The sequence below is a fragment of the Ixodes scapularis genome, unplaced genomic scaffold, assembly GCF_016920785.2.
Source record: "Ixodes scapularis isolate PalLabHiFi unplaced genomic scaffold, ASM1692078v2 PGA_scaffold7__128_contigs__length_106722199, whole genome shotgun sequence".
Taxonomy (NCBI): Eukaryota; Metazoa; Arthropoda; class Arachnida; order Ixodida; family Ixodidae; genus Ixodes; species Ixodes scapularis.
Genome location: NW_024609882.1, coordinates 13,576,445 through 13,601,036, shown reverse-complemented (window position 1 = coordinate 13,601,036; position 24,592 = coordinate 13,576,445). Strand labels below are relative to the sequence as shown.

Sequence of the window (24,592 nt, the reverse complement as noted above, 5' to 3'; positions counted from 1 at the left end):
TCCCCCTCTTTTATTTTTATTTTTTGTTCAGAAGCGCGTGAAAGAGCGTGTCCCTGCACGCGCTCGTGGCGCTGATTGTGCTATGGCGACATTTTGTTTTCGTCGATTTCTTTGTATTTTCCCCGTGAGCGCGTGCTGTCGGCATCGGGTACTACAGAGGGTGGCATCACCCTAAACAGAAGGACATTGAGGCACCCTAGGTATTACAAGCCTCTTGAACAAGAGCATGAATAGTGTTATTAAATAAGCTACGCTTCAGAGTAGCCACGCTTGGCCTTAGTATGGCTTAAAATTGTGGTTGCCAGTTATTTGAAGCTTTATCTGAAATAGCAAGAAACGCTTTTCCGTCCCCCACTTTAAACAGTTTGCGACAAAGCAAAGCAACATTACATGAGCTTCCTAACACCGAATCTAATGCTGACGATGTCGCACTTTTGAATCATGACGATCGGCAGTTGCGCCTGCTCTGCACAAGCACCAAAATGGCGGCGTTCACAACACTGTCGGGGAAGAGAGTGCCGATACTCTAAGCGCAGCTCATTTATTGGCTCTAGTTGCCGCGAAACTCCTTTTCCCTGACTGAAACTGAAAGTAAATATGAATAATGCACCATTATTACAGCTTATACATTACCATTATTACAGCAACCAAATACACATAATGAGAGGAGGAAGCGGGCGGGTAGGAGAAACGCGGGTTTTATATGCGACCGTTCTAACCGTCTCAAAAGAGAGAACGCACGAGCTTGCGCTGGTTTAGAAAAAAAGGCATCCAAAGAAAAGAGGCGGCACACTGTGTTCTTTGTTATTATGCGTCTAATTGCAAATTGTTGTGTGTATGTTTATTCAGCCGAAAGTTAGTCTGCCTTAGTGGGCGTCTGGTGTCTCAGCTGCAGATGAGCAATTTAGCCAGTGCGGTACAACCGAAAACCTGGGGTCTTCAACGTGCGCCACGCAGTAGTGATGCACGACCGCACGCCGGTACGATGCTCTTCCAGATCGAAACGGGCAGGGGCGGGGTGGGTTCTGCAGCGCGAGCTTTCGCTCCCAGTGCTCCGAGCAGGGTCGCTAAACTTGTCAAGCACAACTTTGTGTCCGAAAGTTGCGGAACGCGCTAATTGGACTCTCGCGACGCTGACGTCGCGCCGAGCGAGGTGTCAATCATTCAAAGCAAAGTTCATCGAGGCGCGCGTGCGGCGCGTGAGGGGCGCGAGGAGCCCGCTGATTGAACGGCTTCGCCGATGACGTAGCGCCCATTTGTCCCTACATCCCTACGCCAAGCTAAAATTAATGCTTTGCAGATTGTCCCTACGCGACCTGCTGACGCTCAAAATCCCTCCGAAGTTTGTGTTAAAGGCCGCCGTACAGTTCGTGCTTTCCACTTTTTCTGCGTTTCCTCCTTTCCTTCCTTCACTGCCCCCCCCCCCCCCCCCCCCCCCTGTTTACCGCCCTTCCCCGAGGGGACAACACGGAGAATGGATTAAGAGACGCCTCCGTTAATCCGGCCTAACCCGCCGAAAAGGGGGCCTGCTGCTTGACCAAAAATTATTTCGCTGCTCGAAAAAAAAAAAAAAAAAGGAAAAGAAAAACGCTGCGGGCAGCGACTGAATGCGCTTTGCCGGATGCGCAACGCTCCGTCCGCCTTGAACAAGCTTGTATGCATTGGACTAACATTTTTCGCAGCGTGGCAGGTTGAGTGTAGGTCCTATCATATGGACCTGCAAGACTTCCCTGTCCGCCACAAGCTAGCCAATAATTCAAGAACATAACGACGGCAGCGTATTCAAACAGTGTGAAATAAAATGTATATAATATTTATAAGAACACCGTTGTCTTCACTGCTTGGCTTTCAAATTTTTAGCGCCGCAAATAATCGTAATCAAACTATTTTTATGATTGAAGACCCCTCGTCGTGCATCGACCCCAAGATTACGCTTACGTGAAACATGATTCTGCGCGGGAGCGGCTCAAGTCACCGTAAACTTTTTTTTTTTTTTTTTTTTCAACATGGTTTTTGCTTTTTAATTTAGCTGAAATACCACTGGCAGAACACGAATCGCATACTTGGAAGGTATATACCGTCTGAAAACTCATATAGCTGGTTGGATGAATGCAATACTATCGCATTCGTTGAAGCTTGATTTGTTGATTCGAACTTCAACAAATCACACGCACCCATTCTCCCTATTCCTGTTTACCCAGTCATAGTCGTTCCCTCACGATGCAATACGAGTACAAGTAACTGCAGTTTATGCATTGTTGACGTTGCACAGCCGTGATCGCACGGTTTTTAGAAGCGCTATAGAACGAGCACAAGCGTCGAATTCCAGTACACTGATTGATTTCTGTCTCACCGCCGTGACGCCACACGAGAAAAGCGATTTCGTTCTGTCTGTGAAATTGGGAACACAGAAATGAAGCCATAATCCCGGTGATAAAACAAAGCGAAATGGATCTCTGTAGCCAATACCCAACCGTTTGCGAGGTGACTAGGCGAAAGCATAAATTACCTCCGTACCTTTACCCTCTGCACACCGCCAGAGAGAGTCATACAAACTCCTTGGAGCTATTGCCAACACGATTGCGTTTGCAAGCCGGTTGTTTGACTCGGCTGGGATTCGTCCCTTTCATAGCTCTCTATGAAACCAGAAAGGTAGATACTTTTCTACATTGGGTGGGTTTGCCCGGGGCCTCCAGTTATATACGGCCAAAATCGCACTGGAGGCGCTTCAGCAATGTTCACTCTGGTCGACTCACGTGCACTGTAAAAATGCCAGTCGTCTACTCTTTCCGAAAAGATACTTGACGAGCCAATCTTAGAGACGGACGGATAACGAGGCCGAAATTATGCTCATACCTCAAAAAAATTATAACACAAATTTGGCCTCGTCATTCCCAAACTGGTTGCCGGACGAAATTCTCTATGCGTATTGCAAGCCAGGGTTGGTAATAGTAACATAAGATACGTACGGCAGAATTCCCTGCCATAAATAAAATTATTTGGCTGACGCCAAAGTAACGCGAAATAGGTCCAAAGAGTTTTGCAAAAGGGAGCGTAAACAGAAAAAAAGGGGGAAAAAAATACAGAAGAAAAGGAGAAATAAGAAAAAAAAAATCTGGTGACGTGGCCAAAAAAATTTCTGTTCATGTGATTTTTATTGTCACGTAACCGAACAAAAAAAAAATAAGCGAAATAAAAAAAGAAAACGAGAAAAAAACCATCCCCTGCCCGGTTTCGAAGCTAGGCCCTCTTGATCGTGAAACTAGCGCGCTATTCGTTGCGCCTAGTTGCGCCAACATAACTTTTTTTTTTTTTCTTTATTGCAAGTTGCGCCAACATAACTCTGCCTGTAATGCTCACGCATTCTCACATCATAATAGAAAGCTTAGGTGCCTTCGTAGTTTTTCATGCATGTGTTATTTTTATTTGTGTCAAGAGTTCACGTTCCAGAATGCTTTTAGAGTTTTGGAGCAAAACGAGTTTCTTCATCTGAGTCACCTTCTAGAGCCAGTAGACCGCACTGGGTCCTCCGGCTAATCAAGCAGCTATTTTCAAATTCTCTGACGTGCCCGTCCTCGCATCCGAGGTCGCCGTTTGACAAGCTTATCGTCCACCTGGTAGCCGGAACCCCCAGCTAAGCGCACAGGAAGGCTCCCTACCCACGGCAGCTTTGTTCCGTCCCTACCCCTCTCGAGAGGATAGCTCGCCCCGAGGCTAATCCCATTCTCTAGACGCCCTTTCCACCCAACGCTGGCCCTTTCCCTCCTCGTCTCCAGCTTCGGGAGAGAAGATTCTTCCCTGCAGAACGTCCCGTTTGTACAGCGGCCTTTAAAAAGAAACCACGTTTGTCGAAGTTGTCGCTGACGTCAAAGTGACGTTTCCGAACTTTGTGAGAGCCGTGGTTTGAGCTCGAGATCTTCGCTTCGGATCGAGGCGAAGTTAAACTTTGTCAACATGGCGGTGCCGTGCGCTGCGGCCGAGCTTATCTTCCGCCACCGTCGGCGTCGCTACTGGGACCACTGGGGACGCCTTTCAACTCCCCGACGACAACTTTCGGCGACAGTACCGGCTATCGAAAGCCGTTGTGCGTTGACTCTGCGACGAGCTTCGTTCGCCGCCTCGGACCGTGGAACAACAAGTTCTCTGCGCGCTCCGGTTCTTCGGAACCGGTAGCTTTCAAGGCATGGTGGCGACTGACGAGCACCTGTCAGTCTCCCACATGACTGTGCACCGGGCTGTCAGAGTTTTTTCGGCTGCCATCGCTTTTTTTTATTTTTTTTTTTTCTGTAATATCCGAAGAGGTACTAATAAGCTGGTATACAATTCAGAATGTTGGAAAACAAACAAGAACCGGGGTAATTCTTGGGTAGGGTCGAGTCTCCCGGCAGCCGGCAGAATTATGTCCCCGAAATTCTACTGGCAGTCGTCACTCATTGGCGGTCAAATCAGTTCATCGACAGATTGTTTCATCGACAGGTGTCATCGACAGATTTTTTCATCGGCACGCGATGTAATCACATGAAAGAGATTGTCTTCCGTTAGAGGTATATACACATTAAGCATTTTCCCACCTTTAAACATGTAAGTGGGGTGTCCCATAACTAACACCCTAATAAGTGTAGCGATGGACCTTATAAAAAAAAATGTAAACTTCACACCTTTAAAAATGGGTGATTTTTTAAACACGTTTCTTAAAACGTATGATAATGCCTACACCTTTTTATAAAGATGGAAAACTACAATTCCCCTTCTCGTCAGGCACGTAGCCAAGGGGAGGAGGGGGGGGGGTGGGGGGGGCATAAGGCCTGTCCTTTCCGCCCCCCCCCCCCCCCCCCCCTTTCCGAAATTTTCCATTTTGCTGGGGCCTCCTCTCCTCCCTCCCCCTCATAGAGCACTTTGTCATCGGCGCCCCCCCCCTTAAACGAAAATCTGGCTACGTGCCTGCTTCTCCTCAAGGTGTAATTACCGCAGTACATTTCTTTTTTGGGGTGTACACAGTGGCCCGGGACCCATTAATATGACTGAACAAATAAATTACACAAACGAGTCGCCGAAACAGCACGTTGCTTCTTGGCGAGTGTCGAGGCAATAGGGAATTTTCGTAGACCGGTCTGCCCCCTCCGCTAAGCGTTCCGCAACGAAGAAGTTGCTACTGCGCCTGCGCGCCGATAGCCTTGACTGTGGAGTTCCCGCTATCGTAGCGGGTTGCGGAGGGCCCTTGCGGGACGGCGAAAACAATCTACGGAAACTCCTTAATATCGTCCGAAAACCGGCTTCAATATCGGCCGGATGTACGGTTTTGCGCCTCGTCCCTACATCCGGCAGGTATGGGAGTACCGATGCAAATAAACGATTTATGTCTAATAGCACTGGCACCACTGATTTCTTAGGAGGCTAGATCGTGGATAGAGGCCTGTATTGCTGGGGTCGAGTGGCACCACCGGCAGTCATCGCTTGACACAACTAAATTTTATTACGTTATAGTAAATTGTTCTCTACCATGAAACTTCTATCATGTTTCCGCAAATAACAGTTAATATTGTGGGCAAGAATATTAAACGCGTTAGAATACCAATCTTGTTTAACTAAATGTTGTGTGGTTGAGGGTCCAGGGCTACTTTGTTGGGCGTTAACTGTTATGTGTTTAATGAGACAAGGGCTACCGAAAGTTATTGTGGAGTCATCCGTGATTTCGGAGTCATCAAAGCTCAGCAAACGATAAGTTAGAATGCCTTTACTAGGGATTTTTGCATCGTTTTGACCGCTTGTACATAGTGCTTCATGGTGAAAGCTTTTTCTTTGAACTCCTGTGAGGGCTTCCGTGACAAACTGAAACTCGGAGCGTGCCGTTCAGTCGCTCGACGTGCCATTTATTTAGCAACCGAAGCAAGCGACGTCGGTAAAGTCAATCGTGCTCTGGCCAATTTTTTTTTAATCGATGTTCAAACGCTTGACGAATGTCTATTTGATCTCCAAGAACCCGACATAATCATCGCAGCACATCATAAAATGCTCGCCCTCGAGCACCGCGTACAAGCTTCCAATTTTTGCATGTTTCTTCCTTAGACTTGCGTGAATTGCCTCATGATGTAAAAGGCCAAAGCAACAAGGACGAAAATGAAGGGAGAACTAGACAGGACGCGGCATATTGCCTGTCGTCAAGCAATGGCCGCCGGTGAGGCCAGTGACGGGCTCCCAATTCGCGATACAGACTTGCACTGTGAGAGTTCTAATGCATTATACACCCACCGGGTGCTGCACGGAGAACAGGCCCGAACGAACTTGCCAAATGCACCCAGTGCAGACTGATGCTGTCGCCATAGATGTTGTAGAAAAGTACCGACCTCAAACCGAAACTAGCGCCTTTTTGTTCGACGTGATGGGTGGGAATGCGAGAGTGCAGTCGCTGCCATCGTTTAAACGTTGGTTGCTGCAACGTCGAACTTACATTTGCGATGACTTCCACTTAAGCAACTCGGCAGTCAGAGATATCTACAGACGGCGTAAGTTTCCGAAACCAGTTGACTACAAAACAGCATACGCTTGAGGAAATTGATGGCACTGTACGCGCAAGAGCTTGCTTCGTTTTAAGCATAATATTATGAGTGAATAACTGAAAGGATACGGCTTAAATCTAGTTCTTTGGAACAGCTAGCAATACGTTTCGTAAGACTTTTTATTTCCCTGGCATTGAGAACGAGAGCTTTCTCAAAACTAAATATGACGGGGCGAGATAGCTGCCATTCATATATGACTTTGCTTGAGTCTCGGGCAACGTCTCCATGTTTAGCCTTCCCGGACGCTGAGTAAATGCGTCGCAGGTTTCTGCTGTGGGAGCTTTGTCGAACAATGTTGCACTTTTCACCCATACACAAATGATGCTAGGTCTCGCGGCCCCTGTGGTTGTTCTGGGGCTTTCATTGCACACTGGTAGGTTTCAGCGTCTGTACAGCAACAAAACGACTCAAATTTCGCGAATAAAAGAAGGGCCGTCGATTCCTCCCTTCGTGAAATATCAGACGCTTACAATTCAAGCTCGCGTCTGAGTTTGTGGCCCGCGGGACGCGGTTTCGAGCAGAAAACCAACTTTTTCTTTCAGTTCCGCTGTGCGAATGCCTCATCGTAGCAGACGAACTCTCGTCGTCTGCTCTCGCTCCTCGCCTGGGCGAGGCATGACGGGATTGTCGGCGCTAGAGAGCCCAAAGACGACGTACAGCCAGCGGCGTGAACGCTCGCCTCCCCGCGCTGTCTCGTGCTCTCGTGCATCGCCTAGGGATCGCGGGGGATTTTTCGTCAAAAGTTGCGAAGTTGAGCGCGCGCAGGGAGGAGGAAACTTTGCGGCGTTCTTTTGGTCACTCCCCCCGCTACGTCAAAAAGCGAAGAATGTTTTGCTCCACGAGTTTAGCTACCCAGGTGTGCGCTAGACCATGCACTCGGCAACCAACCCCCCTTGTGCGTCTAATTTATATACAGGTATAAGTATTTGAAGATCGATAATGGACGTCGATCGTCTCTAGGTAATGTAACGTAATAACATTATATAAATTATAAACTGGTTGAAGGACTGAACGACTTAATTTTTCAATTCTTGGATTGTAATGTTTCGGTAGCCTATTGTACTTACTGTTGATGAAGAGCAATATGAGGTGACGAGGTAATGATTAAATGATGAGGCTCTATAAGGACGACGACATTAATGGGTGTTGAACCACAACGTACAGTGCCAGACTTGTTTCAAGTATCGTGTACCCAAAGACTTTCTTCACCCGCAACAGTATATGGTAGAAACAATGAGGATGTTGCTTTACAACTGTACGTGGAACAGGAAAACTGCACTGTGCAGAAGCGCGGCTTATTCGTTAATATGAGGGACGGATTTCTAGCAGCATTCCCTGATTGACTACTTGGAACAAATGGCCTCGTTGACGTAAAGTGTCCCCGTTCCAAAAGATTCTTGAAGCATACTTAAACCGCAAAGGAGTATGAGGCGAAAAATACGAAAAAGGAGTCTGGTGTGAAAGGTCCAGATCACCACCGTAGCTTCTACTATCTAATACAAGGGCAGTTACACAATACACAAAGAAAGGTTTGTGATTTAGTTATATTTACACTTAAGGGCATTGATATCCAACCTATTCAGAGAGATGACACCTCCTGGTCAACCAACATAGAGCCTTTTCTACTCAAGTTTTACATGGAAGGCAAGATTTCCGCTGAAATTCCTCACGTAGACGATTTGTCCGACCGAATAAACTGCCATTACTCCCGATTTGGGTATCTCTCGATCTTTGTTCGTAAGCGATAGTATCATGGGATCGAGGGGTGTGGCTATTCTTCCGCTGAATATTGCTTCGGCGGGTTTTTTTTCCGTGTAAGATGAGACCGACGCGTGCTGCCGGAACAAGAACCTGGCGATTCTTCACTGAACTGCTTCTTCCGTAAGCTTCAAAAGGGATTTTTTTTTTCGTTTCGCACACCATCTGTTCTGCTTGCCCGTTAGTTGCAGGATGGTATGGTGCACTAATGTGATGCCTGATGCCGTTTTTTTTTTTTTCTTCAAAAACTTGTTTATTTTATTTGAAGCAAGATTTGGCACGTTATCAGAGAAAAGTATTTTCGGTAGGGCAAAAGTAGGTAAAAGAGACCGTAGAACGTCAATGACGTGTTTGGACGTCGTGGCAGACATCGTGTAAACTTCCAGCCACTTAGAGTACGCATCGTACATGACTCCGCAGATGTGGATACGTTTCGCCACCCACCGACTGAATAGTGGATCGTTTTCAGTTACTGTTCGAGTCTTTCCACAAAGTTAGCCCAGGTGCCAGGACCTTTGTCGAAAGCGGTAAGTGTTCGAAACGTCGACAACGTCGGTAGCCACGTGTTGTGCTTGAAACTGGACACTTACCAATCGCTGAGAAGAAACTTGCTTGTTCGTCTGCCATGAGTCGTCCGATATCCGGTCATCACCACAACACCATCTCCCGACAAAACTGGTCTTCATTGTCCGCATGTCCATGGTTAGCAATCACGTCAACTTATAAATTCCCGAACGCTCATAACTTGCCGTCGCTAAACGCCGTTCATTCATAGCGTCTTCATTGCAAATAAACGTCTTCCTATTTCTTCTGATGGTTTCCCTAAGCTGTACTTACAACATAATGTGTGTCGGTACTTCCGAAAATATTGCAACGGCGTTTGTTTTCCGGGAACTATAATGTAATAACCTTTACAACATCTTCCGGACCCCGTGAAACACAATATTTCGTGACGTTATTTTAGTCGTCATTAAAATGGTGAGGTAAGTACCGTAAATCGCGAAGCAGTTTACTCGACGTCCGCTTCCACTGGTTGAGTCTACTGAGCGTGCATTCCTGCAGAGGAAATTTTCATTGATAGAATATTGACACGTCAATCAACATTTGATTCCTTCTTGGTAAGATTTATTGCGAAAGCACGTTACAACCGCCGACCGCATCTCCCTATATCAGACAACAATTTATACCCAGCCTGACATTCTCGCATACATCCGTTTGCTGGGCCACGTAGGCCACGCTACTTGAGCTAGCTGAGCACAGCTGGCAGCGGCGCGAGCAAGGCCACGAGGGGAACGTGATGGTGCTCGAGCCATCCCACTGTGAACCAATGTTTCGGCCACCCCACGGGTGCGTGTCGCCATCTATTGGTTGAACTAACGCCTTGTTCAAGATGGCTGCCGTGGGACCGCAGCCTTAAGGCCCGTTTGCACACTGGCCTTTGCTTAGGACCGCTGGCGCCATCTATGAGGTGGCCCTGGGACTGGATTTCACTAAAGCCAAGCTTTTGTGCTATTTGCGAGATCAAATATACATACTATTTACGAGAAATAACACTGTCAAAAAATTTCCTAATAAAAAAAAAAAAAAAGGAAGTATGCAGAAACTGAGTGTTTCACCCGGTAGATGGCATCAGTGTGTTGTTGCAAAAGAGTTTAAAAGAAAGGCTCCAGGGGAAAACATGTTTTTTTTAATTATTATTTACAATATTCGAATGAAATTTTCACACTTATAATGCTTTATCTCCTTTTTATAAATCTGATGTTTTGATATATAGTAGACTCGGGATAATCCAAACTTGGATATTTTATACTTACAGTTAATTCAAAGAAATTCCAAAATTTTGGTTGTCCTATCATGTTTATGTATTTATAAGCCTCTGAATTCAAACGTCGTTTTAGTGTAATTTATACTTCTTGTTCTCGCTTCCCTGTTGAGTGTGCTTCTTATATCCGATCCACACTAGGAACTGAATCGCGATTTTCGTCCACGAACCGTATACCACGTGACCGTCGCGTCACCGATTCCGGCGATCTGCGCCTCGTCCGCGGACGCTTGGACTGAAAAAGTGAAGCGCCTTTTCACTCGCGAATTTTAAGCAGGAGATTGACTTGAAAAGCGTTTAGTCTGGTAACAGTACAATGTTTTCTTGTCGTTTCTTTTTTTTTTTTATTTCGGATGATTAAAATAAAAATGGCACGCTGTTGTGTTTTGTGCATTTGCTAGTTCATTTTGTCGCACGATTCTTGGTTTCATGCATGAGAGAAACTGTAGAAACTTTGTCCGGCTGACACAATGCAAGTTCCGGTACTCCTTAGGGTCCCTGTCAAGAAACTTCTCTCAAAACTCGTCCAGCATGCCGCAATAATTCTTGCACGTCCAATCAGTCGTTCACCGAGCAAGACCTTTCTTGTGGCTGTGGTGTAAGTGTTGTACACGAGCGCGGAGTGTGTGTTGTGCATGTGCGCATATCACTTTGAGCACATGGTCGCAAGCCGTTGCAAGTGTGTGAACCAGCGTTTCGAGTGAATTTGTTTCCGGAAAATAAAAACTGGTTCTACTATCATGTCGCACAAATACTTTAGAATTCGGCGAAAAATTTTGCATTTCCCGTTCTCCGGTCGCAAAGTGTGATGAGGAGTGGTCCATAAGCGTCGCTGACCTTCGGACAGCTGTGCTAGGCGCTTGCAGAGATGGGGTGGTTTCCTCCCATAACTGGGTGGATTGTCCCACCAGGCGATGCCGGCCGTGTTGCGTGCCCTCAAGAGCAAGGCCGCGCGCCTGGCACTGACGCACGAGCTCCAGCACCACGTGACCGGCAACAAGGCGGTCCTGGAGCACCAGCAGTTCGACCTGGTGGTGCGCCTCATGAACTGCGCCCTCCAGGTGAATTCCTTCGCCTTTCCCAAGTGCTCCGCTCGAACTTGTGATATGATATTTTTATTTTAACTAGGAAAGCCGCTTCTAGAAGTATGCGCTAGACTCGAGGGGTGGGCCATTTTAAAATGAATTCGAGAAATGTGCCCGGCAACGATCAATGTCTCTTTCGTTCTTGGTGCTAGGACGACTCGGCTCTGGACGAGCACGGCGTTGCTGCGGGAATCCTGCCCCTTTCGCACGCCTTCTGCAGGGTAAGAGTTTGGCACCGTGGCGCGGTTCTCGCCGCTCTTTGCAGAGCCGTGGTCCGACTCGTCTCTGGCGTGCCCCCGCAGAAACTGTGCACGGGAGTGATGCAGTTTGCATACACCTGCATCCAAGATCACGTGGTCTGGGGCCAGCTGCAGTTCTGGGAGGCCGCCTTCTACCAGGACGTGCAGCGCGACATCCGTTCCCTATACTTGCCCCACACGGCCTCCCCGCAGCACGGCGGTCACCAGCCGAACCATCAGCAGCCGAACAACGCGCCGGGGAAGCAGAAGACGCCGCCGCTCAGCCCCCGCGAGGTGGGCGGGTTTCCGCCTCGCTTTCTGCGCTAGGTGTCGCGAGCTATGAGTTAATACTTAAGGACCTTAGTCATTACTATCCATCAGCCCACGCCCTTTGTGGCGGTCTCGTACAATTGTGCTGCGAATGAATGTGCGCTCGTCTGCGCAAATCTAAATTCGTTTGGGGGAGGATTTTGGAATTCTCTTCTTTCTTGTTTTTCTGGGCGCACAATAAATTCTCGCTAGGGTATCGCCGTTACTCTTGAATAGTTTCTAGAATGAGGAACCCAACTTCATTGTGTATGCTATGCTGCTAGTGCAGCACATTGATCTGAAATGCAACGTTTGCATTTTTTCTCACTCTTTCAATAGGACCTTTCCATATTTAAAAGCAAGGTAAACCCGGAGATTGCACGCTTATGTTCTCAGCATTGCACTTTGTATATTATGGAGACCCCGTTTGTTTTCGGGTAAAAATGTTTTGGTTTGTAAGCGATCGAACAACACACATTTCATTCTGAACCACTTTTAGTGAGATCGTTCTACAGCTTTACTCAAATAAACCTATACTTGGAATAAAACGCTGTCATCCAGTGCCACAATATTTTCCCACAAAAATGGAATATCTGCATCTTCTTTTATATTTTTTCTCGTCCCACCTAACTTGGGAACGAGTCTTGATTGCGAGGAACATTTTTATAAGCAAAATTTCGGGACAAACCTAATCGTGCGAGGTAACAGTTTTGTGTGTGCTGTCTTCACTTTGTGTCCCGCTACCCTCCTCCCTGGGTTTCTGAGCTTTCTTTCTGGAGGCTTCTCTCGGGTTGTGTATTGCTCTGCCTTTCTCCTCGGTTGGGTGCATTTCTTCTTCTCTCGTTCTTCCCGGGGACACAGAGGTACCTGAGGCACCTGCAGAAGTGCAGAGAGGCAGCTCCGCCGCGGCTTTTCCGTTTCTACCCTTTTGCTGCCGCTGCTGCTGCCGCTGCCGTGCGTTGGGATTATCTTTTGGTTTCTTCCCCTCCTGCCTGCTTTCCATTTCTCCTCGTCTTTCTTTGAACCTTCCGTTTGCTGCCCCACTTGCTCGATTCCCTTCCAGCCTGCATGCTTTTGATTGGTTTCTTTCTGCTCTTTTGTTTGCTAGTTTGCGTCTTCGTTTGACCTTACGACGGACCGCAGTGGATGCTACGAGCCATCCCAGCCAGTTTTGAACATCACCTGACGCTCGCACAGCATTGAATGGCTCGTAGAGTTGGCGGCGGTTCGTCCTAAGGTGAAACGGGGCACAGGTGTCTCGTTTCTCGGGCAAATGACCCAAGTTTTGCCAAACTTTTGCCAAACTTTTGCTTTGTTGTGTATTGGGTTCCTGAATGACAAGCTCTGGCATGCCCTGAGAGATGGGGGCTGGGTGTGCCAGCTTACCTTAAGGCAGGGGTTCTAAAACATTTTGGTCCCACGGAACCCCAGGAAGCCTCAAAAATTGCCATCTGGCAAGCCTATGTCTACCTAAGCGACGGGAGATATGCAATATTTCTCGCTTTAACCGTGGCATCGATAAATTCTTTTTCTTTGCTCCAAGTGGCAAAAATCACTGGACACATGTTTTAACCAATTTTTAAAAATATGTAACCGAGCAACTTGCGTCGCTAGTCGCACAGAGTTGTTCGAAGCTTTCGAAAGAATCTCTTGATATATCAATAATAGAAACATTGTTCGCACATTAAAAATTGGGGAAAGCAGAATAAAGAACACATTTATGCGGTGCAAAATAAATGATTGAAACAAGAACAGCCTTATGGTCTGAAATACCATCAGTGATCTCGCATTCAAAACCACTTTGTAGAAGGGGTGAGCTAAGAAAATCTAAATCTAAAACTGCCGTCTCTCTGGTGCCCTCCTCTACTAATTGCTTTAGACCGTATGACAAAGAGAAATCCAACGATTCTCTACTTACTAAAGCATCGTGACCAGATTGCGATAATGAAGACCACTGGATGCTTGTATATTGAAACCTCCTATGTAAATTAGGTTAAAGGAACATAGATTGTGAGAGTGCATGAAGTTACGTAGGGTGTGCCTTTAATCAATAGGCGAGCCAGGGGGGCGGTAAACAACGCCAATTACTATTGACCTTTTTTCCAGGTAAAGCTCACACCATACTGATCCAATCTCGGAGGGACCTTGAATCGCAGACAATTCGATATTAGGATGCAAAAACAGGGCAATGCCACCGCCTCTACCGTGCTTTCTATCGGCTCTCACTACGCAAAAACCGTAGGGTGTTATTTCGGTATTGTATGCACAGTCATGCAGCCATGTTTTTGTTACCCCTGCAACATGAGCCGAGTGGGACGAAATGAGGGAAAGTTTGGAAATTTGTTTATTAAGCTTCTCGCATTAATGTTTAAAACACAAATGCTTTGTGAACTATGTTGGAGTCGGCGAGTGTTAGTGGAAGAGGCCTTAGGTGTAGTATGGACGGTGTGTTTAACAATGGCGTTAGTTGCATCGTCCCAACCATATTGTATGTTATCAATGAGTATGTGGTCATAACGGAAGCGGATGCTAGAGCCATTGTTCCGTGATCAAGCGGAGACGTCCCACATTTTCTAGGAACTGAACGTACGTGAAGGGAGAAATCTGCAGATGTACGCATATCCGAGTCTGCTTTCAGCCATTTTTCAGGACCTGAATTTCAGCGTGGAAATCCAGTAATTTCATAATTGCGGGACAAGAACGATCGTCATGTCTACCAAGTCTGTGACATCTTTCAATCTGCGGGCAATTTATTTCTAGTTTCTCCGAGAAAAACTGTGATACATTGGATTATAACGCCTCACTATCAAGACTATGCAAGATAAGGTTATTTGTGCAAGAGCGGTTTTCTAAGTCATCATTTTATGAAACAAAAAATGATGAGTTTATAAGGAATTAGGTGCTCTTGTGTACCATTGAGCGACCCTCGGAGAACTTTGTGGCAGCTACCGTAGACACGTTAGTCGTATCATTTCCCACGAGCCAAAATCTTTGCGTGTAAACAAATGCGGTGGGTTACTTATGAAGTGTCGGCGAGTGACGCAGTGACGGGCATTGCCAGGCTAAAAAATTGTTCAGTGATCAACTAGTCAATGGAGAGTTTTAGTAGATTGTGTTTTCAGGCCACGCTATTTGTAGCGGGAGCTCGCGCTGCCACTTGGATGCATGCTATGAAGTGCACGCTCGTAATAGTAGTGGGCCTTCGAAAACAATCTGCTAAAACTCCCTAATTAAGGGGCACTTTTGGTTCACAACTTTTTTTTTTGGCACCGGGAAACGGTCGCACGATCGCTGCCAGTCGCGAGTGTAAATGTGCCCTTAACTTCTTTTTATGCCAGGCCTGGCTATCGAACGTCGCATTGAATTTTATCTTCTGCGTTTCTTGTACGGTACTTTGCATTACGAGGGACAGCGCTATGTGGGCGTTGGCAGTTTGTGCGTAGTTGTCGGTCGACTGGTGTATCGTAGGAAGCCCGATGAAAACTTGCCTTGCAGAGCAAAGATTCCACAAGCAGCTGGTCAAGAATAGACGCTCCCAAGTCCAACTTTGATCTGTGCAATCGGCGGCCAGCGATCCTTTCCAAAGCCCCCGAGCCCAGTGCCCTGGAGATAGCTGCGGAGCAGGTGAGCTGTGGCGCTTTTTTTGTCGGGCCTCGTCTCCGAGCGAGAGGACAACGACTGCCAGTCCCGTCGTCTTTTCCGACCCCAAAAAATTCCAGCAGAAAATTGATAAATAATTCGCAGTCTTTTGTGCTGCACCTACTTGTTCTTCTTTCAATGCTGTATAGGTGTGCTTGCAAACTGTGGAGTTTAGAAGCACGAACAAAGCATAGTTGCTAAGTCATTGCACTAATGAGCTAAAGTTTGCAATCGTAAGTCGGCCAAAAGAAACAAGGGGAGTAGCGATGTAGACATAATAGCGTGGTAAGAAAGTTGTAGACTGGTCTACTTGGTGCTAGATCTTATTCAAAGGCGGCATAATTTTCTTTAATGAAGAAGATGGCGTCCGAGCCAGACCCGAACTGCCTCGGGCATGGTCGAGTGGAGACAACATCTTGGGGACGGCCCGCAGATGCGCATCCAGCAGAATGGCTCGCTGTCCAAGGAGGAGCTGGAGGAGCTGGCCAGCCGAGAGGAGTCGACGGTGTACAGCCAGGCGATCCACTTTGCCAACCGGATGGCCGCCCTCAGGGTGCCCCTGGACGCCAGTCGGAGGGCTTCCCCCGACATCAACGTGGAGGGCCGCTCAAACTCCAACAGCATCGTCACCAACAGGTGGGGCAGGGGGCTTCTGCCGGCCACCGAACCCTCCTTCTTGAGCCGGACCGATTTCGTTGTCGAGGACCTTTATGGGAGTCGAGTCTCGGGGTTCCAGTCTGGAGGTTGCGGTGTCTGGGTCGTAATCTTCAGGTTTGCAGACTCCGTGTTGCATTCTCCGGGTTGCAACCTCCGGGTTTGCAGACCCCGCGTTGCACTATCGGGGTTGCAGTCCCAAGGTTGCCATCTTGGGAAGGCACTTCTTAGTGGCTATTTCTGCGACGCGGGGGCCTGTTTAGGCTTTAAATTGTGCTTCGGTCGGGTAACTACAGCCGGAGCAATGTGTGTCGACGAGGGACCGAAGTGTGGCGTCTTCTGTTGCAGCATGGCGGAGACGGACAGTGCGGACGGGGAGAGCGGCTTTGGGGAGGAGGACGCCTGGGAGGCGGTGGGTGCCGGGGTGGTGAAGTTTGTGGGCCGCTTTGTGGACAAGGTGTGCCACGAGAGCGGGGTGACGGAGGAGCACGTGCGGGCGCTGCACCAGATGGTGCCGGGGGTGGTGGCCATCCAGCAGGAGATGCTCGAGGCGGTCCACCGGGAGAGCAAGCGCCTGCCGCCCATCCCCAAGGTCGGTCCCAAGCACGGCGTCTCGGGCCGGGGTGTCCTAGATCGTCCCCGAACGCAGTGGCAAAAGTGCTGCGCCGTTTGCTCCAAATTGCGCCACAAACGAAAGTCTGCTACATCTTGCGCCAAAGGGCTGTTTTTACTAAGTATTGTGCTCTACCTGCGCCAAGTAGGCTCGAACGAAGAAAAGAAGATAGGAATTTAATTATTGGTCGGCCCTAATATCCGGAGAAGTAGGCGCAAAGGAGAAGGGTACAGATATGTACATATTTCGCATAGCTTGTCTCATCTTTGGTAGGAGCCCAGTCCAAAGTTTGAACGCCTACAACCACGAACACGCATGCTAAAAGTTAAGTCATGGGGCATTGGCTGCACTTGATTGGTCTAGCTGATGAAAGAACACGTATATAGGAAAATGACGAATGCCACGGTTTGCTGCCTTTTGATTGGTCCCCCCTGGGGAGATCACTCGATTATTATGTCTGCCACACGGCTCTGTGCCATGGCTACCAAGTACCGTGGCGCTTGTGCCGCTCACGAGCCTTTACAGCCTCTCACCAGTGCACATACGTGGAGCTTCACCGCTTTGCACCAGAGTGCTTTGAGCAGTGGCTGACATGGGCTCGGAAATTAGGATCAATTGTGTTACTGGTCTACCCTCCTTGATCTTGATTGTGGGTTAATTGACCTCTCATTGTGAAAAAGATGTGCCCAGAAATAGTGGATATGCTTGTTTTTAAGGCATTTTACGGATATTATATTAATGGGCTGAAGTAACTACGGAGTGTAAAAGGAGGAGGGGAGTGTGGCTTTACCCCAACTGAAGTGTTGCTCTCTAATTAAATTTTCAACATTTCTTTTTTTAAATATATAGTAAATGGCAGATACTTTGGCCACAGCCCTATTTCTAAAAAAGAAAGCTCAGTGTTAATGAACTGAACGTAGGGGCGGAAACGAGCTGCGAATATTAAGCGTGACAAAAATCCTGAGACTGGATGTAGAAACAACATATACACTAAAAGAAAAAAAATGAAAGCCGTTTACAATTCTCTGTAACGCCGGTTAGAGCGCAGCTCTTGAGGAGGAAGATGGAAGCGTACTGAGGGCTAGGTGACTCCTTGAGGTCACGTCACCTCAAGGGGGTCACGTGACTTCAGGGGGTCACGTGACCTCATGGGGTCACGTGACCTCAGGGGTTCACATGACCTTTGGGGGTCACGTGACCTCGGGGGTCACATGACCTTAGGGGGCACGTGATCCCCAGAAGTCACGTGACTTCAGGGGGTCACGTGACCTTAGGGGGTCACGTGACCTCAAGGCGGTCACGTGACTTCTGGGGGTCACGTGACCTAAGGGGGTCACGTGACCTAAGGGGGTCACGTGACCTCAAGGGGGTCACGTGACCTCAAGGGGGTCACGTGACCTAAGGGGGTCACGTGACCTAAGGGGGTCACGTGACCTAAGGGGGTCACGTGACCTCAGGGGCTCACGTGACCTTTGGGGGTCACGTGACCTTTGGGGGTCACGTGACCTTTGGGGGTCACGTGACCTTGGGGGTCACGTGATCCCCAGAAGTCACGTGACTTCAGGGGGTCACGTGACCTCAAGGCAGTCACGTGACTTCTGGGGGTCACGTGATCTAAGGGGGTCACGTGATCTAAGGGGGTCACATGACCTAAGGGGTCACGTGACCTCAAGGGGGTCACGTGACTTCAGGGGGTCACGTGACTTCAGGGGGTCACGTGACTTCTGGGGGTCACGTGACCTAAGGGGGCCACGTGACCTAGGGGTGTCACGTGACCTGGGTGGGTCACGTGACCTCGGGGGGGTCACGTGACCTCGCGGTTACGCCGACGCCGCTTAAGCCGGAAACGGGCCCCTAAGAGCTGCGCTCTAAAACAAAAAGGACACATACGCTAATGGGATTTGTTAGTGTATGTGTCGTTTTTGCCTGCATTCTCGGGGTCTTTGCCAAGCTGTGTGTTCCTTTATGCCCTTTCTACCCTTATTCCAAAAGGCAATAAGTAATATGATCCGTTATCAGGGATCATTATCAAAAGTAAACTCGTTTAACGATGCTTTTTCTTTTTTTCGAGGGATATGGTAACAGATGTCTGCTCGAAAAGCATCAGTGGCTGGTCCAAACCAAATTGCTCCAAAACATCGAATACCACTTCCATCGCTGCTGAATGTCCTCCCAGTTTGGTAGTAAAAGTAGGTAACCCCAAGATGTTGGCCACTCCTTTGATGGGGGCAGCACCATCTCGAGCGCGTGTTCTTCTTGCCTCTTTTACCGCATCAATGCAGAGGTTGAGAGCGGTTCCTTGGCTATCGATAAAATGAGAAGACCTGCTTAAAACGAGGCTGGCACTGCACAAGCGCTACGATTGCATCTGAAGTGAGACCGAGTCTCCCGACCTGTCCCGTTCCTGCAGCCGAAGATCCTGGTGCCCAGCCTGCTGCAGGGGGAGGAGCTTGCGATGGAGGGGCTGAGGGCGTACCTGATCCCGGACGGGCGGGAGGAGGGCACGGGGTCCAGCGCCCTGGGGGGCCCCTGCCTGCTGCCCGCCGAGGGGGCCGTCTTCCTCACCAACTACCGGGTCCTCTTCAAGGGCACCCCCCTGGACCCCTACGGTGAGAGCCCCCCTTGGAAACATCACCAACCAAGCATACCGTAAAGTTACGAAAACCCCAAAGGGAGGGATGAATGGTGAAAAACATGGGGTGGGCTATCTTCGGGGATGGCACGACAAAACTTTATCAAAAATGAACGATAAACACCCTGGCACCGACTACAAGCCACGTGACGCAGGAACTGGCCCCGCAGATCGTGCACACTGCAAATTCGCGTTTCACGATGCGATAAACAGGCGGGAATTTGCCACAAACTCCTGTGTTGCGGGAATCTGCTGCATCTGCTTCTGCCGATGCAGCAGATTCGAGTTTTCTGGTGCAATAAACACGCAGGAACCCGTTACAAACTTTCCTGTCCCGGGAATCGATGTCGCGCCCGCAAATCACGGGCGGAAACGCATGAATCCACTACAAACTCTTATGTTAAGGGGAAAATTACCGCCGATCGTGGACACAGCAGAATTGTACTTCACGACGCAATATACATGCGGGACCAACTCGCGTGGAATCGAGATCACAGACAAAAACGCGCGAATTTCCTACAAAATTGAACAGATACCACAAATGGCGGACACAGCAGATTCACATTTTACGGTGCAACATACACGCGGGAACAACACGTGTATCGCGGGAGTCAATATCGCGCATGCAGATCGTGGACAAAAAGGCAGGAACCTGCCGTGAGCTCGCTCTCGCTCGTCAGACGTGCTGGTACAGCAAATGGTGCGGTTGATGCGATTCCCGTTGCACATTGTGTGACATCCGACGGGAATGGGGGTGTGGGCGTTGTTTCGGAATTTTTAGGTTACAGATAATTAGTCAGAAAAACAGGATGGGCGGTCTCTCGGGGGCAGGTGTTCTCTCGGAACTTCACAATATATTCTTTTCCCACTCAATTCATTCGGTTGATTTATTTGTGTAGAACGTGTTCTATGCTTTCTATGAAAAAAAATTGTCGCGGACTACCCGCTGGGGAGCATTACGGACGATTATGTGTAAAGTTGGTGGCATGGCTTGAACCCAGGTCAGTGCGGTGGCAGTCGGATGCTAGAGCCATTGAGCTACTTGTGCAGCGGGTACAGATGGGCCAATGTTTTTGATTGAATGCAAAAGTACCCCTCGAGAGCAGCAGGATCTACATAAAGGGGGAAAAAAAAAAAAAGAATGCGTATACAAAAAATAATAGAAAATAAAATGAGGTAAGAAATAAAAAGGGTAATTAAAAGAAAAAATGATGATGTAAAAAAAAAAAAGAGTGAAAAGATTAAAAAAAATTGGGGGGGGGGGGGGGGGGGGGGGACAGCTGTGACAGTTGCACCACTCTGTGATACGTTCACAATTTTCTGCGTCTAGCAAAGCCAAAAGCATAAAATAGACCGAAATTGCACCACGCTGTGCCAAAGATCACGTAAAGTAAAAGCTCGGTCGACAACGATTTAGCGGAAAGTGAAAGCTCAGTTGGACAACCTCGGATATTCTGTTGCCAGGTGGCGCTAGTCTCCGCCGCTAATGTAGGGAAGCAACACTTGCAGAGCTCACTTTTTCCGCAGGTGGTGCTTCACCGCACTGCACCCGCGCTCAAAAAGAAGTGCGCTACGTGTAGACTGCCGCAGTCTACACGTGGAAAAATATGAATATTGTGGATAAGCTCGAAGAGAATATCGCTGATAAGCTCGAAGTGAATATCGAATAGTGTATGATTCGAAACTACTATTCTAAATTTTTAATATTTGTTCAAAACTACCCAAAACTTAATAGAAATAGATTCTCTGTCACCTAAGCACTTTTATCTTCCTTGTGTTCAGTGTACTCTCATAATTGGAAGGTGGCTCGACGACTCGGAAGCGTAACGAGATTGTGATTTAAACTGTCGCGATTCTAAATAGCTTCTAGCGCATGTCTGAAAACACAGTTGTGCCGTCGTTGTATTTAGTTCGCTTCATTTTTTTGCAGGTTAGTCGCGGGTGAGAGCTCTTATCGAGAGTTTGTTGTTGCCCTTTTGTCCATCCAGCCTGCGAGCAGACGGTGGTGCGTAGTTTCCCGGTTGCGACGCTGACCAAGGAGAAGAAGATTGCGGTGCAGTACCTTCAGCAGCTGGAGCAGGTGCTGCCTGAGGGCCTGCAGCTGAGGTCCAACACCTTCCAGGTGCGTAAACAGCCGTCCAGAAGGCAAGGCCAGCACCTTTCCTCTCTACATCGTTACTTCTACACAGTGCCGCCTAGGTCGCGTCGCATCTCCCAATGAGCGTGGCGCTAGCAGGCGGCGACACCAAGAAGGCGCGATGCGCGGGCCTTGTCTCTTAGGCACTATTGGACGAACCGATCACGGTACGTTTCTGACGTCCCGCTTTGCCCTCGCAGCTGATGAGGGTGGCTTTCGAGGACGAGGTGACCTCGGAGAGCATCGAGGTGTTCCGGAAGGGGCTGAATCGGGCCCACTGCCCGCCCAACATGTTCCAGCTGTTTGCATTCAGCGGCCACATGGCGGCCCCCCCCACCCCGCTGCACAAGAAGGAGAAGAACGCCACCCTCACGTGAGCCCGCCAAATCGAAACCTACGGCATTGGCACGAGTCGCGTCTTGACACGCGTACGTAGCCCGTCTCTCGGTGACGACGCAGGGGCAAGGCCAAGCGGCACATCCTGAAGACGGCGATGCGAGCGGGCTTCAAGCCGCGCCCGTCCTCCCGCAAGCAGAAGTATGTGGTGCAGGGGCCGCCCATGTCTGCCAGGACCCTCCCCGCGGGGGGCGCCGCCGGACGCCCCTTCGACCACGAGGGCCCCGACCGGCCCCTCACCTTCTTCGACGACGACGCCTCAGGTGCGTTCTCCCCCGTCCTTCTCCCCTAGAGCAGATTTCGAGATTTTACCCTGGCACGTCTCTTAGAAATCATATTCTTTCCCTCTTCACCTGTTTTTCTTTAAACTCATTTTATGATGCCTGGAATAAACAATATTCGATTACAGTACAGTCGGTGCACAGGTAACCTAGTGCAAGTTTACTGTGATGACTTCAATTCGAGACCGGCGCAGAGGAGTAAAAAATGTGGATATTTTGACTACCACCATTTTTCTGTACCAGTTCCCGGTTGAAGTCGTTGAGGTAAATATTTAATCAAATATTCCGGGCGCCATGGTTCTTCAGTGGGTCTGATTTGGTTCCTGCTCTCTGGCAGACGACGGGGAGAGCGTGGCGCCCCCGTCGGTGCTGCCCTCTGTGGCCCACCGGTCCCTGGAGAAGATGGGGGACACGGTGTACAGCCGGGACTACCAGCGGCTGCACCTGGGCACCCTGGGCGCCAACACGGCGGCCGCCAGGGGGCGCCCCGAGGGCTTCCGCATCAGCTCCGCCAACCGCTGCTACACCGTCTGTCCCAGGTGGCTCTCTCTGTCTGGCGTCAGCAACTTGAAAAAACAAACATTTTTCTTTTAATGCGTATTGCGCGAGATGGCTGGCTTTTAGTAGTTTCCGCTAATGCGCTCCCGTAACGAAAGAATGCTGCATGCGTGCTGTGTCGGCGTGGCCACTGTTGCCTCTCGTTTCTGCGAATCTGAACAGATGCTAATGTGGCGCTTTTTTTTAATTGCGCAAAGATTGAGAGTGGCCTGGGAGACACCGCGTCTTCTTTTCCCGCAGCTATCCGGCCCTGGTGGTAGTTCCGCAGAGCGTCCCCGACGACAGCATTCGCAAGCTCTCCCGCTGTTACCGGCATTCAAGGTGACGTCGCAGTTCTGCGCCACGGGCCGCGTCTCTTTCCCGATGATCTCGCGAACCGTCGGGAAATCTCGTCTCCTCGTTTGGACAGGTTTCCGTCGGTCTGCTGGCGTCATCCCGGAACCAAGGCCCTTCTAGTCCGAGCGAGTGGCTTTCACGGAAAGGGAGTCATGGGCATGCTGAAGGGGCACCCCACCACGTCTAGTGAGTCCCGTTTTTGTATCCTTTCCCTCTCTTCGCCGGCTACTCTGTCCTCTCGGCGTCCTCCTTCGTGATAGCACATTGGGCAAGTTAATAAACATTGTACGTTGCGTGACAATGTTGACAACAGTGTCGCGCAACGTTGCCAACATTTTTGGACTCAATAAAGACACGAGTGCGAGAGGCGTTGCAGGCAGCGTAGTTGTCGCTAACAGTGTTGCGCTCTCTCCATGACGGGGATGAAGAGTAGACGAAGCAGTCCCCTAGGGCCTAGACTGTGTGTGCTTCGGTGCATCTCAAATCTCTCGGCACTATAGGTGACCTTGGATTCTTGACAGATATAGTCGTGAGTAAACTAGAACGGGCCTGTTTGTTTGCCACACCTGTTGGTATCACCTGTCTGGGAAATGTGGCATCATGGCTTGCTTGTGGGATCTCAACGTTTGCTGGCATGGGGCTTTTGTTTCGTGCTTTCTGTCCTGTTCGTCCAAAAATATACAATTGCTTTTTTTTTTTTGCACGAAGCTATTAAAGAATTGCTTGCAGGACAACATACTATGTGTAAGCAATAAGGTGCGAGACCTAGAAGGTCCTATGAACTCCACCGACGTAAACTTCAAAGAACTCGGTCCAGAATCAGATGGCCCTTGGTTCAGCTTAAAGGGGCACTAAACTAATTTCTGCGATAGTCTATTTATGATCATGACTCAACCTGCGCAGTCTGAGCATGATAAAAAACCAAACATTGCATTCATGCGTGGCCGATTTCTTCATCAAAAATCGGTGTCAAAAGATCGACACCAGACGGCTCCGTCGGTTGAGGCGCAGAGCCTTACACTACCTTGTGCAATGGCGTCATCTGGCGTCGGCGCATCCGCCCATTCCACATTAAGCGCCCATTCCCAAGTTTGTAAGATCTGAGAAGATACGCACAGTATGTTTATGTGTAAAATTCATGACTGGACAAGCGCCCATCCCTTATTTGTTTTGTGATTATCTCCAAAGTTTGAGTGGGCATTTGCCCGGTATTTTATGGTATATATTGATTTATGACCATAAATAGACTATCACAGAAAGTAGTTCAGTGCCCCTTTAGGTATAACACACACTCGGGTCTGAATCATAAAACCACATTGGCTTGCTTAGTACCCTACCACCTCTGATGCCAATTTAATGGTTTTCCCACTAAATTTAGCAGTTCTCCAAGTTGTCTAGCGGGAGAAATCGCCGTTTTGTGGTTCGCGGGATTTTTAGTGGTTTTCAAGGGGAAGAGCTGGACATTTGCTGAGAATGTCGGCGACATTTTTGAGCGCCGCAATTGGCCAGCGCCGCGCTTGACTTTGGCACTGGCCAATCGCGGCTGTAAGGAATCTCGCCGACTTTTTCGTCAAGT

At 48.9% G+C, this 24,592-nt stretch overlaps 1 protein-coding gene across 2 annotated transcripts in view; it reads left to right on the top strand.

The window, feature by feature from the left end:
* The window catches only part of LOC8052027 (myotubularin-related protein 13), a 90,270-nt gene that overhangs the window by 40,218 nt on the left and 25,460 nt on the right, over positions 1–24,592 (top strand). For both annotated transcript variants that reach the window (XM_029992427.3, XM_029992428.3), the window contains exons 13-25: positions 11,049–11,198; positions 11,375–11,443; positions 11,525–11,755; positions 15,266–15,394; positions 15,843–16,045; positions 16,412–16,655; positions 19,087–19,285; positions 21,297–21,430; positions 21,646–21,818; positions 21,905–22,104; positions 22,460–22,661; positions 22,921–23,001; positions 23,090–23,202. In XM_029992427.3, the coding sequence (XP_029848287.2) occupies positions 11,049–11,198; positions 11,375–11,443; positions 11,525–11,755; positions 15,266–15,394; positions 15,843–16,045; positions 16,412–16,655; positions 19,087–19,285; positions 21,297–21,430; positions 21,646–21,818; positions 21,905–22,104; positions 22,460–22,661; positions 22,921–23,001; positions 23,090–23,202 (2,128 nt within the window). The remainder of the gene's footprint in view (positions 1–11,048; positions 11,199–11,374; positions 11,444–11,524; positions 11,756–15,265; positions 15,395–15,842; positions 16,046–16,411; positions 16,656–19,086; positions 19,286–21,296; positions 21,431–21,645; positions 21,819–21,904; positions 22,105–22,459; positions 22,662–22,920; positions 23,002–23,089; positions 23,203–24,592) is intronic.